Below are 14,324 nucleotides of genomic sequence, written 5' to 3' on the forward strand. Positions count from 1 at the left end.
AGTGACACCTCCCAGTGACACCTCCACCAGCCAGGTAGCTGCAGATCCAAACTAATAAAACACTGAATCTATTGGGAGGCATCTATTTAAACTACCACATTTTGTCCCTGGCCCCCAATAGACTTATAACCATCTTATATTTAAATTGTATTTAGTCCACATTTATAGACCCCACAGTCTTTACCAACTTAAGATAGTTGTAAAGTCCCAAGTCTTTTCTGAGACTTAAGATTGTTTTTTTTGCTATGAGCCCTGTAAGATCAAACAAGTTATATACCTTTAACATATAAAGACACAGAGTAAATATATATATAGTTTGTTTGTTTTTGTTTTTCAAGGTAAGGTCTCACTCTAGTCCAGGCTGACCTGGAATTCACTATGTAGTCTCAGGCTGTCCTTGAATTCATAGCGATCTTCCTACCTCTGTCTCCCAAGTGCTGGGATTAAAGGCATGCGCCACCACCCCCAGCTAGTGCAAAGAATTTTAACTGTTATAAGGCATAATAGGGACAGAAAGGAACAATGTAAAATCAACAACCATTGAGCAAGCATCAAACTTTTGTAGTTTAAGTTCAATACAACCAGTGACTGACAGTCTGTGGATTTTTAAATTTTGTCCCTCTAGCTGGGCTGAATATCCAAGGAAAACTTTTGTAAAAAAGTTTTATTTTTATTTATTATAGAAAGAAAGAGAGAATGAGATTAGGCATGCCAGAGCCTCCAGCCACTGCAAATGATTCCAGATGCATGTGCCACCATGTGCATCTGACTTACGTGGGTTCTTAGGAATTGAACCTGGGTCTTTAGGCTATGTAGGCAAATGCCTTAACCACTAAGCCATCTCTCTGGCCCAGGGAAAACTTTTTTTTTTTCTTTTTCAAGGTAAGGTCTCACTCTAGCCCTGGCTAACCTGGAATTCAGCACTTTGTCTCAGGGTGGCCTTGAACTCATGGCAATCCTCCTACCTCTGCCTCCCAAGTGCTGGGATTAAAGGTGAGTGCCACCACACTCGGCATTAAAGGGAAAACTTTCATCTTTAGCCAACAGCCTCTAAGTTTTCTTTCTTCTTTTTGGTATTTAGCGTTTTTTAATTCTCACGAGAATTGTCCATAATACTTGGTTTATTGCTCCAGAAGCCATCTTCAGTTGTAAGCACCAAGTCCACGTTCATTCCTCCAAAACAAAAGTTTCAAAAGACCAAAAGCAAGCTGGGTGTGGTGGCACATGCCTTTAATCCCAGCATTTGGGAGTCTGAGGTAGGAGAATTATTGTGAATTAGAGGCCACCCTGAGACTACATAGTGAACTCCAGGTCAGCCTAGGCCAGAGTGAAACCCTACCTCAAAACAAAACAAAACAAACAAACAAGACCAAAGTCCATCTACATGGTCATTTATCTCAGCAGTCTACCCCACTCCTGGTATCAATTTTTGTAGTAGACAGTTTTAGGTTATTAAGATGAACGTTTGAGGTACAGTTATGGAAGGAAGGGATTTATTGAAGCTTACAGATATAGGGAAAAGTTTATAATGGCAGAAGAAATTGGCCTGTTTTTTATAGGCTTAAGCAGAGAGAGAAAAAGCCACAAGTCAGAAAAAACAAAAAACAAAAAACCCAAAGGCCACATCATAACAAACACACTCTAGAAATTCTAGGCACTTTGTATATCTTCAGACTAGAATTGTAAATCCATGACACCTTAGGTCTGGACCCTAAGATCTGTCCAGTGACACCTCCTCTAGACAGGTGGCAGGTGGCTGCAGATCCAAACTACAAACTAATAAAACACTGAATATATTGGGGGCCATCTATTTAAACTACCACAGCAGCTGAGCTTCACTTCCTAACAGAAGTCATTCCAGGTCCTAGTCAGACTGAGGAGTCCTGTCTGTGCCTTGTGTCATCCCTGTGCTATGGGGATGGTCAACATGGTTAGCAAGTGGTGATTGCTTTGGTGGTTGGGGGTGGGGGTGAGTGGAGGGAGCTGGGAGGTGCATATGTGTCTTAGCTCTTGTTACTGTTGAGTACTTGCTGAGTACAACCTTGTGCTGGGAGCTGTAGCCTCAATGGCTGGAGCTCCACACCCATCCCCATCAGATCATGGGAGACTGGGCAGTAGAAACTGTACCTAGGATGTGGCATTCTGGGTAGAGTGGTCTTTGCAAACCTAGATGCCTGGAGGAGACTGAGGTGTGGCACTGGCAGGAAGGTGGTACTGAAATGCATTGGCATGCAGTTACCTAGTTTTTAGCCCTCTTAGACAACAGTGACCTGACAGAGGCCCGGAGGGAGAGGGATTTGCATCCTTGATTATAATGTGCTGATCAGTTGCCAATGAACGTAAGTGAAACAAAATAGGAAAATAGAAACAAATATTTCAGGCAAGATTTTCAAAATAAAAACAGGGTTGCAGGGCTGGAGAGATGGCTTAGCAGTTAAGGTGCTTGCCTGTGAAGCCTAAGAACCCATGTTCAACTCTTCAGGTCCCACACAAACAAGATACAAGGTGACACACGTGTGCAAGGTTGCACATGCACACTAGGTGGCACATGCATCTGGAGTTCAATTATAGTAGCTGAAGGCTCTGGTGTGCCATTTCTCTCATTATTTAAAAAAAAAGGGGGGGGGTAGCTGGAGAGATGGCTTAGTGGTTAAGGCATTTGTCTTCAAAGCCAAAGGATCTCAGCTCAACTCTCTAGGACCCAGGTAAACCAGATGCATAAGGGGGCACATGTATCTGGAGTTTGTTTGCAGTGGTTGGAAGCACTGGGACACCCATTCTCTCCCTCTTTCTCTGTCTTTCACAAATAAATAAATAAATAAAGATAAAGTTTCTTTTTTTTTTTTTTTAAGGCCAGTCTGTTGGGCTTGCCTAAAAAAAAAAAAATCAGGGTTGCAATCTTGGCAGTGTGGACAGAGAAATTACTTATGCAGAACTAGTCCTGAAGACGTTATCCTGGAGCTAGAGCTAATGTTGTATTCTCCAGATCCTCCATGAACATCCAGGGCATGCTCAGCAGCAGTTCCTGGAGTCCAGCAAAAGGCAGTTTTGCAGCAGGCATGCACGTTCACCTGGAGCTTTAGAACCTAAGATCCTGCATTTGGGACTTTCACTTGTCCCATTTGACCTCACCTTGACTCAGAATGAAGTGTCCGTGGCCAGATGGCAAGAGCCTATTGGTGAAGACACCCCGTGCTTTGGTTGTACGTGTGCAGAAATCAAGTTGGAACAGAGATGGAGGCCTGCTCCGGGCTGTCACTGTGTGAGAGGGGCTATGCAGCCTGGGACATTTACTCATATATCCTTTTATGCTGATTGGAATGTTTTGTCATTTCAAGTCGGGGTCTCACTCTAGCCCACGCTGACCTGGAACTCACTCTGTAGCCCCAGGCTGGCCTCAAACTCATGGCATCCTATCCCTACCTCCCAGTACTAAGATGAAAGACATAAGCCACCACACCCGTCTCTGATTGGAATTTGGTCAAAATGAAACAAACAGGGCCAAGAGAGATGGCTTAACATTTAAGGTGCTTGCCTGCAAAGCCTAAGGACTCAGGTTCAATTCCCCAGTGCCCATGAAAGACAGATGCACAAGGTGGCGCATGTGCCTGGAGTTCATTTACAGAGACAATGACAAGAGGCCGTCATTTCCATTTATCTGTTTCTCTCTCTCTCCCAAATAAATATTTCTAGACTTCTTTTTCAGTTATATATTTACTTATTTGAGAGATTTTTTTTTTCTTTTTCTTTTTTTGAGGTACGGTCTCACTCTAGCCCAGGCTAACCCGGAATTCACTCTGTATTCTCAGACTGGCCTTGAACTCACGGTGATCCTCCTAACTCTGCCCCCCGAGTGCTGGGATTAAAGGCGTGCACCACCGTGCCTGGCTCTCAATAAATAATCTTTTTTAAAATGACACAAACAGGCTGGCGCAACAACCCCCAAGCCTCCAGCCTTGCAAGGCCAGAGGAAGTGGTAGCTGCAGAGACCAAGTCTTGCCTCCAGGGGGCAGCAGACGCCAGAAGGTGGCAGGGACCTCAAGCCCAGGGTTGCCAAATCTAACAATTCTGCAAGAAAAACCTAAAATCAGATTCTCTGGTGGAAATGTCAACTAATTCAATAATCTAAAATATACTTGGTCAAGACATGCTTGTGGACTGACACTGGCTGCAGGCCTCCAGCTTATCAGCTTCTACCATTGGATAAGGGATTCCATTTGAAGTCTTCCTCTGCCTTCCCCACACAGCACAAAAGGAACGCACATTTGGGGAAAAAAAAAAAAAAAAAAAAAAAAAAAAAAAGGAACCATTGAAGCTAGCCTGACAAACTAGTGAGGGGTAACCCAAGGAGGCTGGGGAGATTTCTCAGTGGTTAAAGGTGCTTGATTGTTAAGGTTCAATTCCCCAGCACTTATTTGTGGCCTAAGAGTGGTGTACTTGCCTAGCATGTGTGGCCCCCAGCATTTGATCCTTAACACTCCCCCTAAAAATATACCGTTTCAGGGCTGGAGAGATGGCTTAGTGGTTAAGTCACTTCTCTGCAAAGCCTAAGAACCCACGTTTGACTCCCCAGGTCCCACATAAGCCAGACATAAGGTGATGCAAATGCACAAGGTCACACATGCACACTAGGTGGTACGCACGTGTGAATTCGGTGTCTGGAGGCCCTAGTATACTAATTTCAATCTCTCTCGCGTGCATTAACAAAAAGGGGGGGCTGGAGAGATAGCTTAGTGGTTACACCCTTAAGAACCCTGGTTCGAGGCTTGATTCCCCAGGACCCACATAAGCCAGATGTCCAAGGTGGTGCATGCATCTGGAGTTTGTTTGCAGTGGCTGGAGGCCCTGGTGTGCCCATTCTCTCTCTGTCTCTGCCTCTTTCTCTGTCACTCTCAAATAAATACATAAACAAAAAAAAAAATTTTATTAAAAGGCCAGTCTGTTAGGCTTGCCTCAAAAACAAAAAAGTATACACTATTTCAGAAGCTGGTAAATGGTACTTTCCTTCCTCCAGGGTCAAATGCAAAGGATTTTAATGGTTACCTCATGGACACAGCCACGTTTTCTCACTGGGTCCATGAGAAACAGGGTCCAGGGACTAAGTGCTTCTCCAGAGGTCAAAGGTAAAATAGGTGAAGGCTTCTGATTCTATGGTGAGGTGTTCCCTGAGATATCACTGTCATGAGATGTGGCTGCTTTATGCTTTCTCCTGGTTTGTGCCCTTACCTACTTGTCTTACAAAAGTAGTTTACTCCCATTTAAAGGACACCTACTACCATCAGACCTAACTCCTTCCTTTAGGCGGTCCTCATATGAATTTCCATATGCTCAGAGCTATGGTCTTAAAGGTCCAGTAGGTACCATGCCACCTTCCAGCAGCTCCTGTGTTCCATACAGGATGGGAGGGTGAACGGTGCCAGGTCCCTGCATATGAGCCTCACCTGGCCTCCTTTAGATACTGCTCAGAATATGGGTGAAACTACATTTGGTCTAGTTTCTATTTGCCCCAAAGGGCCCTAATTCTGAGTTTTTCTCAGAACTTCTGATAGATCTTACTCTAAATTTAAAACGCAATCCACGGCACACAAAAGCTACATAATCATTTCCAATTCAAGATTATAAGCAGCACTCATTAGCGTCTGGCTGAAACAGTAATCATTTATCTCTTGCCAACAGTTCTAAGTGTGCTCTCTGCACACACACAAACCCCATGTGCTCACTGGGTCTTAACACAAGCAGGTAGGTGGGCTATTACTAGTCTCACAAGGTTTGGTGAGACTTGGTGTAACCCTAATCAAAATCAAGCCAGGGCTACTGTACAGAAACACACACCTTAGTCGCAGGGCTCTACTTGATTTTTTGGGTTTTCCTTGTGTGTAAGTGTGTATGTTTGAAACAAGGCCTCACTCTGGCCCAGGTTGGCCTTGAGATAGCAACCTATCTCGGCTTCCCAAGGGTGAGATTATAAGCCATCCTACAGATACTAGGTTCCTCGGAGTTTTGTACAGCTGTCTGAGGGAAAGTGTTGTATGGAATTAAGGCTATTTTCCAAACCGCTTAGGAGAGCTTCCAGGGGCAGGTTTTGATCTGAGGGGCAGTGCGCCAACTGCTGCCTCTACCACCCAGGTCAGTGCTACTTCCAGAAAGCAAAACTCCCTTCCCCATCATTTGACAGAAGTCACACATTACAGCAGCACAAAGTTTTATTAGTATTCCGATTCTCAAGACATCGCATATATGGAAGGATAGATAGTATTAGGTTACACACCCACGCCCAATTGTAGTATTAAGCAAACAAACCATCAAATAGTCCTAAAACCTTAAGATTGCCTCTAAACTGTTCTCCAAAACCACCAGTTGCATCTTTATTCTGCTTTTTTTCTTTAAACAGGGACACAGGAACAAAACACTGCTTGTTTGCAAATAAACATCTGAAAGGATATAGTAACAGCTGACCTGGGCTGAGGCAGTGACACAAAGTGACGATTGTGCAGAAGACAATGCAGAGGGCGCTGGCAGAGACTCAGAGAATTCGAACTCATGAGCATGCTGGGTGTCCCACCAGCCCACAGGCCCATCGGAACAAACAGAAGCAGAAGGGTCTCCTCAGCTTGTCACTACCTGAATAGAAAGGAGCCACTGCTACCCACAGCACTGTGTGGTGCATTAACCATTCAAGCACAGAAGCATCTGGTAGGATTGGGGCGGAATCGGGATGGAAAAGTGAACAGGTATTCAGCATCTAACAGTTTTCAATGGAGCCACTACGTACTCTTTCCACAAACGTTTTCACAGAGCCAATACAGTACTAGCCATTAACCCAGTGCACCAAGGGCACTGAAGTAGAAAAGATGCAACAAGAAAAATAGCTACATTAGAAAGACCAACACTTTAGAAAAAGAGTTTAAAACATTTTGTTTCTCCCCTTTAGCCCCCAAAACAACATCTTACGGTCTGGATCTACCTACATGGTCCTACATCAGCTTCTAGAATATCTGTCAGGAGGGAAAAAAGAAAATGACACTGGCCAGTACAGTCTTTGGATATTTAGGGAGGGGAGGGGAGGGGAGGGGAGAGAGTCAGTTTCCAGAACAAGTTAGTCGGCTTCAGTCTCATCAGCAGGGTCTTTGGATTCTTTGTTCTTCCGCACCTCTTCCACATGCTTGTCCTAGGAAGAAATTGTATGTACTACCATCAGCTCAAGAAACGGCTTGTCAACACAGCCCCCAACACACCACCACCAGGGCCCCACACACTATATACGAGCCAGCCCAAGGGGATCCCAAAATGACAGTTCCATCATTCCGTCTTGACACCTCAGGTAAAGACCATGCCTCCAACTGTGGTTCCAAGGAATGTGCTCTTGTGCTGAAAAGTACAGAGCCCTCTATCTTGCAGAGACCGACCTTCTCTCGCAAGCGCTCCAGCTTGGCGGCCATCTGCGCCTCCCGGTTCTCCTTGTTGGCTTCCATTTTGTGGGTCAGCTTCTCTTCAGCCATTTTGCTGAAATTATTGTTCTCTTCTATTGCTTTCTGAATCACTTCTTTCTCATGCTCTCGCTTCCCAGCAAGCTGCTTCAAGACCTCAGCTTCATGGGACTAGAAAAGAGTGATAGGCTAGGTTCTCTGAAATGTCACTGTCATTAAAATGGCAATAAATCACTTACCAGAGCTGGGCGTGGTGGCGCATGCCTTTAATCCCAGCACTCAGGAAGCAGAGGTAGGAGGATCACTATGAGTTTGAGGCCACCCTGAGACTCTATAGTGAATTCCAGGTCAGCCTCAGCTACAGCGAATTCCTACCTCAAGGGAAAAAAAAAAAAAGCCCACTGTTGTGGCACATGCCTTTAATCCCAACACTCAAAGACAGAAGTAGGAGGATCACCATGAGTTCGAGGCCACCCTGAGACTACATAGTGAATTCCAAGTCAGCCTGGACTGGTGTGTGAAACCTTACCTCGAAATTACTTGCCAGGGAGACTCAAGAGGCAGAAAATAGGTCCCTTGAAATAATACTGAAGCTGGGATCTGAATTATCTGTTATATAGCAGTGTAAAGTCATCTTTGTTTTCTAGTGTTTGTGTTTACTATGAAAAAAACCTGCCCAGATACCTTCAGAGATTTTGTCTAAGGCAGTGTCTCATATAGCCTATATACATATATATATATATATATGTATATGTATATGTATATATGTATATATGTATATATGACCATATATGTAGCCAAGGCTGACCTTGAACTCCTAATCCTCAACTTGGGATTAAATGTATGTGCTTTACTGCTTAAAAGAGTTCAGATGACTTGTGTAGTAAACTTAGGAAGGGCTCTTTATTGTAGAGTTTGTTATTTAACTTCATAGGTTACTCAAAGAAACTAAAGCATTGCAATAATTTTAGATTCAGTTGTCTTTGAAAGCATCAACTTTTTTTCACAATTTTTGTTAACATTTTCCATGATTATAAAAAATATCCTATGGTAATGCCCTCCCTCCCCCGCCCCCCACACTCTCCCCTAACATCAACTTTTTTGTGCACATGTTTGAGAATGCCATCTGTTTGCTTGAGATGGAATGCTCTCATTTAACTTAGAGCTGTTGCTATTTTTTACTTTTTTGAGAAAGGGCCATGTATCCCCGTTTGGTCTTGAACTTGCTGTGTAGCTGAGGATGACCTTGAACTTCTGTAGTAACTGAACTACATCCCCGGCTCTGGCTGCCAAACATGGCTTTGAACTCCTGATCGGCCTGCCTCCACCTCCCAAATGCTGGGATTGCAGTGTGTAGCATCCCACCTGACACTATTCTTCTTGGAGACTGTGTCTCTAGGGGAGTACCAGAACTACACACACATAACATATGTAACTGGAAGGTACAAGGCACATGCTATGCTGCAACAGTTTCAAAAGGGGTCTAAAACATACATATGAAATACACTAGATTTACATTATATTAGTGCTCACCTGGGTTGGATTACTGCTTTACCCCCACCCCCAACACCAAGCAGGGTCTCGCTCTAGCCCAGGCTGATCTGGAATTGACTATGTAATTCCACGCTGGCCTGGATGGCGATCCTCTTACCTCTGTCTCCCAAATGCTGGGATTAAGGGTGTGCTTCACCATGCCAGGTTTGCTTTACCCTTTGGTGACTAAATCTATCCACCCTTATCATAGCTGTTGGTATAAGAGAGATTAAATTAAAATTTATGTAAAGCTCTTAATGCAAATAGTGTTGAATGGAAGGAAGTACATCAAAATATAAACAGTGAGCACTCCTGGGGAGTAAGATAATGAACACCTTGAATTACCAGTGATAAGCTTTCTCAATTCTCCAACAAGTGTATTAATATTCATTAGTTTTCTACAAGTGTATTACTATTCACTAGTTTTTCTCATTAGTTCTTTTTGACAATGGCTACATAATAATAGAATTTTGCTACGAGAAAATACCACAACCCTAGAAATTTAAGACAGAAGTAAGGAGACAAAAAAATCTTGTGCCAACAAATGAGCTTTGGCTTCAGAAAGGCCTGAGCTAGCCAGGCATGGCGGTGCATGCCTTTGATCTCAGCCCTCAGAAGGCAGAGATAGGAGGATCACCATGAGTTCAAAGCAAACCTGGGACAAAATAGTGAGTCCTGGTCAGCCTGGGCTAGAGTGAGACCCTGCCTCAAAAAATAAAAACTAAAAAGGAAAGAAAGGCCTGGGCTTAAATTTTGTTTTCAACATTTAATGGCTGCAAAACTTCAGAAAAATAACTTAACATTCCCTATACAACTGCCTGCTCTCCATTACCTGAGACAACGCCTACCCCTATAGACTCAGAGCACTAAGAGAAAACCAGGGAGGCAGCACAGATTGGAACTCATGAAATGATGGCTACTATTTGCTTCCAGCCATTAGCACAAGTAAATTTCAGTTGTAGTCAGTGTGGCACAATTTTCCTTGCTTCCTGCCATAGAAATAAAATGGATTTGCCCCATTACACTAACAAATGCTGTGTCTTCTGAGGAACTGTCTTGCTTACCTTGCGTCTTTCTTCTGCCGCTTCTAATTTTTTCTGAATCTCCTCCAGGGAAAGGTCCTTCTTCTTTGGAGGGGACAGGGGGAAATCTGGGACAGACTCTTTTGACCGAGGACTGAGAATAAGCTCAAAAGCCTGACCTGAAGCACGTTTCTCCAGTTCTTTCACCTGGATATCTGTAGTTGAGCATATTTAGGATAATTTCAGAAAAATAGGGCTTGCCTGTTTGAATAAAAGGTGCTAAAAACTAGGCATGGCGGTGCACATCTTTGATCCCAGCACTAGGGAGGCAGAGGCAGGAGGAACACCAAGAGTTCAAGGCCAGCCTGAGACTACATAGTGAATTCCAGGTCAGCGTGGGCTAGAGCAAGAGCCTGCCTCAGGGGAAAAAAAAAGTGCTGTAATATTTTCAGCACCAAATTGACTTAATTGAACAAAATCAGGGGTGAGGAAAATGTGTTTGCAGGCAATAAATTGTTATTTTTTATAATTTATTTTTATTTTTTGGTTTTTCGAGGTAGGGTCTCACTCTAGCCCAGGCAGACCTGGAATTCACTCTGTAGTCTCAGGGTGGCCACAAGAGTGCTGGGATTAAAGGCGTTGCCACCATGTCAGGTGGCAAGAAATTATTTAAATACCATCTCCCTCAAAACAAAATTGATCATTTTTGGCTTAATATAATGCCATTTTGAGATACTATTATCTGTCAATCATTTTAACAAAAGAAAAGATTCATGAAAGCTCCACTGTTTTGCTTTGGACCAGGCCAAATGCTGACGATGAAACAATGAGCTTTCAGTACATTCAAGTGATGGTCATTGTTTCTTACTCCTAAAACAAGCTTTTGAAAAGACCAAAACACAAGGGCCAAATTAAAAGCTTAAGACCCGGAGCCACTTCCTATCCTAAAATCATAAGCCTGACTCAATTTCAGCTTTTCTAAATCCATTACCTACCAGAGGAAGCCATGGTGAATAGAAGACAAGAGACTGGCGGTGTGCTACCCAATCCACTGGCAAGGAAAGCCCTGAAAACGATTTGCAAAAGCATGCAATCAATTTCTTTGCATTTCTATGTGTCATGGACACAAAGGGACCTCAAAGCACGCCCATATAACAATGTCAGGAAAAAAAAAAAAAAACTACACAGAATTAAACAAGACATCATCTAAAAAGCATATAAAAATACAGGAACGTATTTGGAAATTTGAACCAAATAATCCTGGAGGCAGAAAATCAAATGGCACACTTTCCAAAAATAAAAAAATAAAACCCAAACAAAAAAAACTTGTGTTTTTTTAAATCAGAGGTTAAATCACAAGGTTGAAGGAGTTTCCAGTCACAAAATGTTTTTTTTCTACAACACCATGAGAAAATATTTCAAATTCAACCAACAATAAAATCGGAGCCATCTTACGCATTGTGCAAAGGAGATACCCATCCCAGCAATGTCTGTGTCTGCCTTAGTGATTAACAAAACATCCCAGCTAATATGGCCAAAACATTCAAATTCAGCTGCTCCTGGGGTTTAAACCTTTTGCCCAACATGGGGAAAAATTAACTTTAAACAACCTCTAGATTTCTTTTCCCTTCTGAGAGAGGATCTCAGTTTGTAGCCCATACTGGTCCTGAGCTCATGGCGATCTGCCTGCCTGAGCTAGAATGCTAGGATTATAGGCGTGAGACACCACGCCCCGCTTTCTTTTATCTTTTAAGGCAGGGTCACACATATATGTATATATTTATATATATATTCCAGATTGGCTTTTAACTCCCAATCCTCTAGCCTCAGCCTCCTCAGAACCAAAGACTGGGTGAGGGAGGTATAACCCAGTGGTAGAGCTCTTCTTCTTATTCATCCACAAGGCCCTGGGTTCGATTTTCAGCACAAAAAGATAACTCCCGAGTGCTGGGATGACACACCCCATTTAGGTTGTACTAATTGCTGCTTTATGTAGTGAAAAAGCCTTTTTCTTTGCTTTTTTATTTTTTTGAGATCATGATTCTTGCAGTCGAGGGGACAGTTCCAAACGCCAGAAATTGATCATCTCAAGCACAGAAAGCATTTAAACCAGAGCCCAGCAGCTAACGCACCACCAAAGCCGTAGAGGCGTGGCCCTGGCCCAGAGCAGGGGCGCCCAGCCAATCAGAGCACGCCCTGCGCTCCCGCCCTTGGCCCCGCCCCCTTCCTCCCCGCGCCTTTTCGAATCTGCGCGAACTCTCAAAACCCGGGAGCCCGCTCGCGTGGGAAGGGGAGGGCGGGGCGGGGCTAACGGTCCTATGCGGGGTAACCCCGCCCCTCCCGGGCTGGCAGCGCGCGGACACCCCCCCCCCCGAATCCCGCCAAAAAACACCTCGAGGCCGCCGCCACCCCCGCGGCAGCACGGGGGATGAACCAGACCCGAGGGTTGGAGGTGGTAGTGATAGGGGGCGACGGAGGCAAAATAGGCCTCCGGGTAGCCCAGTGGTCAGCTACCCATTTCCATTCTAGCTGGCGTCCTCCCCCCAAGCCCCCTACCACGGAGATGGCCTCAGCGGACACCGCCCCTCCACCAACCCAAAACAAGGGCAACCGCAGAGAGAAGGGGTACCGGCCCTGGCTCCTGGCGACTCAGTCCTAGGAGCTGCACCTTTGGGGGTACGCCTGATCCTTCCAGACGATGGGGGGGGGCACGCCAGAGGAGCCGCACCCGCAAAGGCTAACGGAGGCAATGGTGGGCCCACGCCCCCTATTGTTTCCCCGACGGCATTCCCGGGGTTGAAGCTCACAGCTGGCCGCGCCCCCCTCCCCACGCCAGCATGCTGCGACCCTCCCCCCCCCGGGAAAAGCCGGGGACAAAGCGGAGGCTCCGCCCGAGCCACACACAATGCCAGCCGAGCGACCCCTCCGCCCATCCGCCGCTCGGGGGTCCGCGGCCCCGCCCGCCCGCCCCTCCACGGAGGGGGCAGATGCCTCGGTGGCCTCGACCCCTCCCGCAGACCCTGTCGACCCTTCACCGTCTTCCCCCAACCCCAGCCCCGCCGTCGCCTCCCGTGCGAACCCCGCCACCCACCTGCTCGGTCCGAGCCGCCTGGCCACACTGAGCACCAACAGACCTGGGTGCTTCACAAAAGCGCCAAACAGCGGCACGTGACCCGCCCTCGCGGCTCCCTATTGGCTGAGTGTGACGGCACGCCCCGCTCCCCCCAGGCCCGCGAGGGCCCCGCCCCCCTGGACCGCAGCACCTCGGGAAGTGTAGTCCTGGACCCCTGGGGCAAGGACGACAATGCGAGGGGTGGGGCCGTTTGGTTGCGGGGAGATGTCCCCCGAATGTAAGCCGGGGATCTCGGCGGAAAGAGGGCGTTGCCCGGGCCACCGCTTCATCGCTAGGTGGAGGGCAGGACCGGGACCGGGCGGACGGAGGGAGCGGAGTCTGTCCAAACCTCCGTCCCTAGATCTTGACTGACAGGACCCCCTCGTCCGAGCCACGTGCCCTGCGTCGCCCCCTGAGGTAGCATTCGGACAGAGCAGTGTCCTTTTGGGTGCCTCAGCCCTGCCTCGTCGTCGAAGATGCCCGAGCCCTTGTGATGGGACAATGTCACTCTATGCTCCTGCAGGGTCCTCGGCACCCCGCGTCACCTGTATTGTAACCGCGCAGGAGCTAATCCATTCCGCGCTAATGGTCATGGGCGTGGTCCTTCCTTCAGCAAACCTGTATTCGTTCTCGCCGTCCTCAGCTTGCCGAGCTGGTGACCAGGGACCTGTGCAAGGACAGCCTGAAGGGTCTGGAATCTGATCTCAGGGCTCACAAAGCCACTCGGTTTAAAGGCGAGACTTCCCATCTGCTCCGCCAAGCCTTGGCCGCGAGAGGAAAGGAAGCGCGATGGCAGTTGTAGATACATAGAGTGCAGTTAAGTGCTGCTTTTGTTCTTGGAGCACGTGCTTCCCAATGCCACGCCGGGCTCTCTTTAAAAATGAAAACAAAAGGAGCCACAAGGTCACTGTTCCCTCTGGCCTGACTACAGTGGAGGCATAAAAGAAATTGGTCTGGCTCCAGCTGTCTTTGGATGGGCTGGTCTCCCTTTCCGTACAAAAGGGGAAAAATAAATAGTCAGTGGTTCCCAGACGTCCTCTGCTCTGACCATGGCCATGGTCATTACCCCAAAGCACCTGTTTTAAGATCTGACTAAGCAGAAAGGAACACTTTCATTTTATTAGTGGGCTTAGACACACGTACAACCAACTGTAGAAACAACAGTCCTAATTTGAAAGACATCTATGTCTAGTTAGCCAATAGCGATGTGGCAGAGATAAAACACAATTA

The 14,324-nt window shown here is 46.2% G+C and overlaps 1 protein-coding gene across 1 annotated transcript; it reads right to left on the minus strand.

Moving 5' to 3' along the window:
• Window positions 1-6,185: 6,185 nt before the first annotated feature.
• On the minus strand, window positions 6,186-13,158 carry Stmn1 (stathmin 1). Its single transcript, XM_004657495.2, has 5 exons — window positions 13,074-13,158; window positions 10,978-11,048; window positions 10,025-10,197; window positions 7,407-7,598; window positions 6,186-7,168 (listed from the first exon to the last, which is right to left on the minus strand). The coding sequence occupies exons 2-5, from the start codon at window positions 10,988-10,990 to the stop codon at window positions 7,097-7,099; spliced, it is 450 nt and encodes a 149-aa protein (XP_004657552.1). The 5' UTR covers window positions 10,991-11,048; window positions 13,074-13,158; the 3' UTR covers window positions 6,186-7,096.
• Window positions 13,159-14,324: the final 1,166 nt, after the last annotated feature.

Source organism: Jaculus jaculus, chromosome 5 (genome assembly GCF_020740685.1).
Source record: "Jaculus jaculus isolate mJacJac1 chromosome 5, mJacJac1.mat.Y.cur, whole genome shotgun sequence".
Taxonomy (NCBI): Eukaryota; Metazoa; Chordata; class Mammalia; order Rodentia; family Dipodidae; genus Jaculus; species Jaculus jaculus.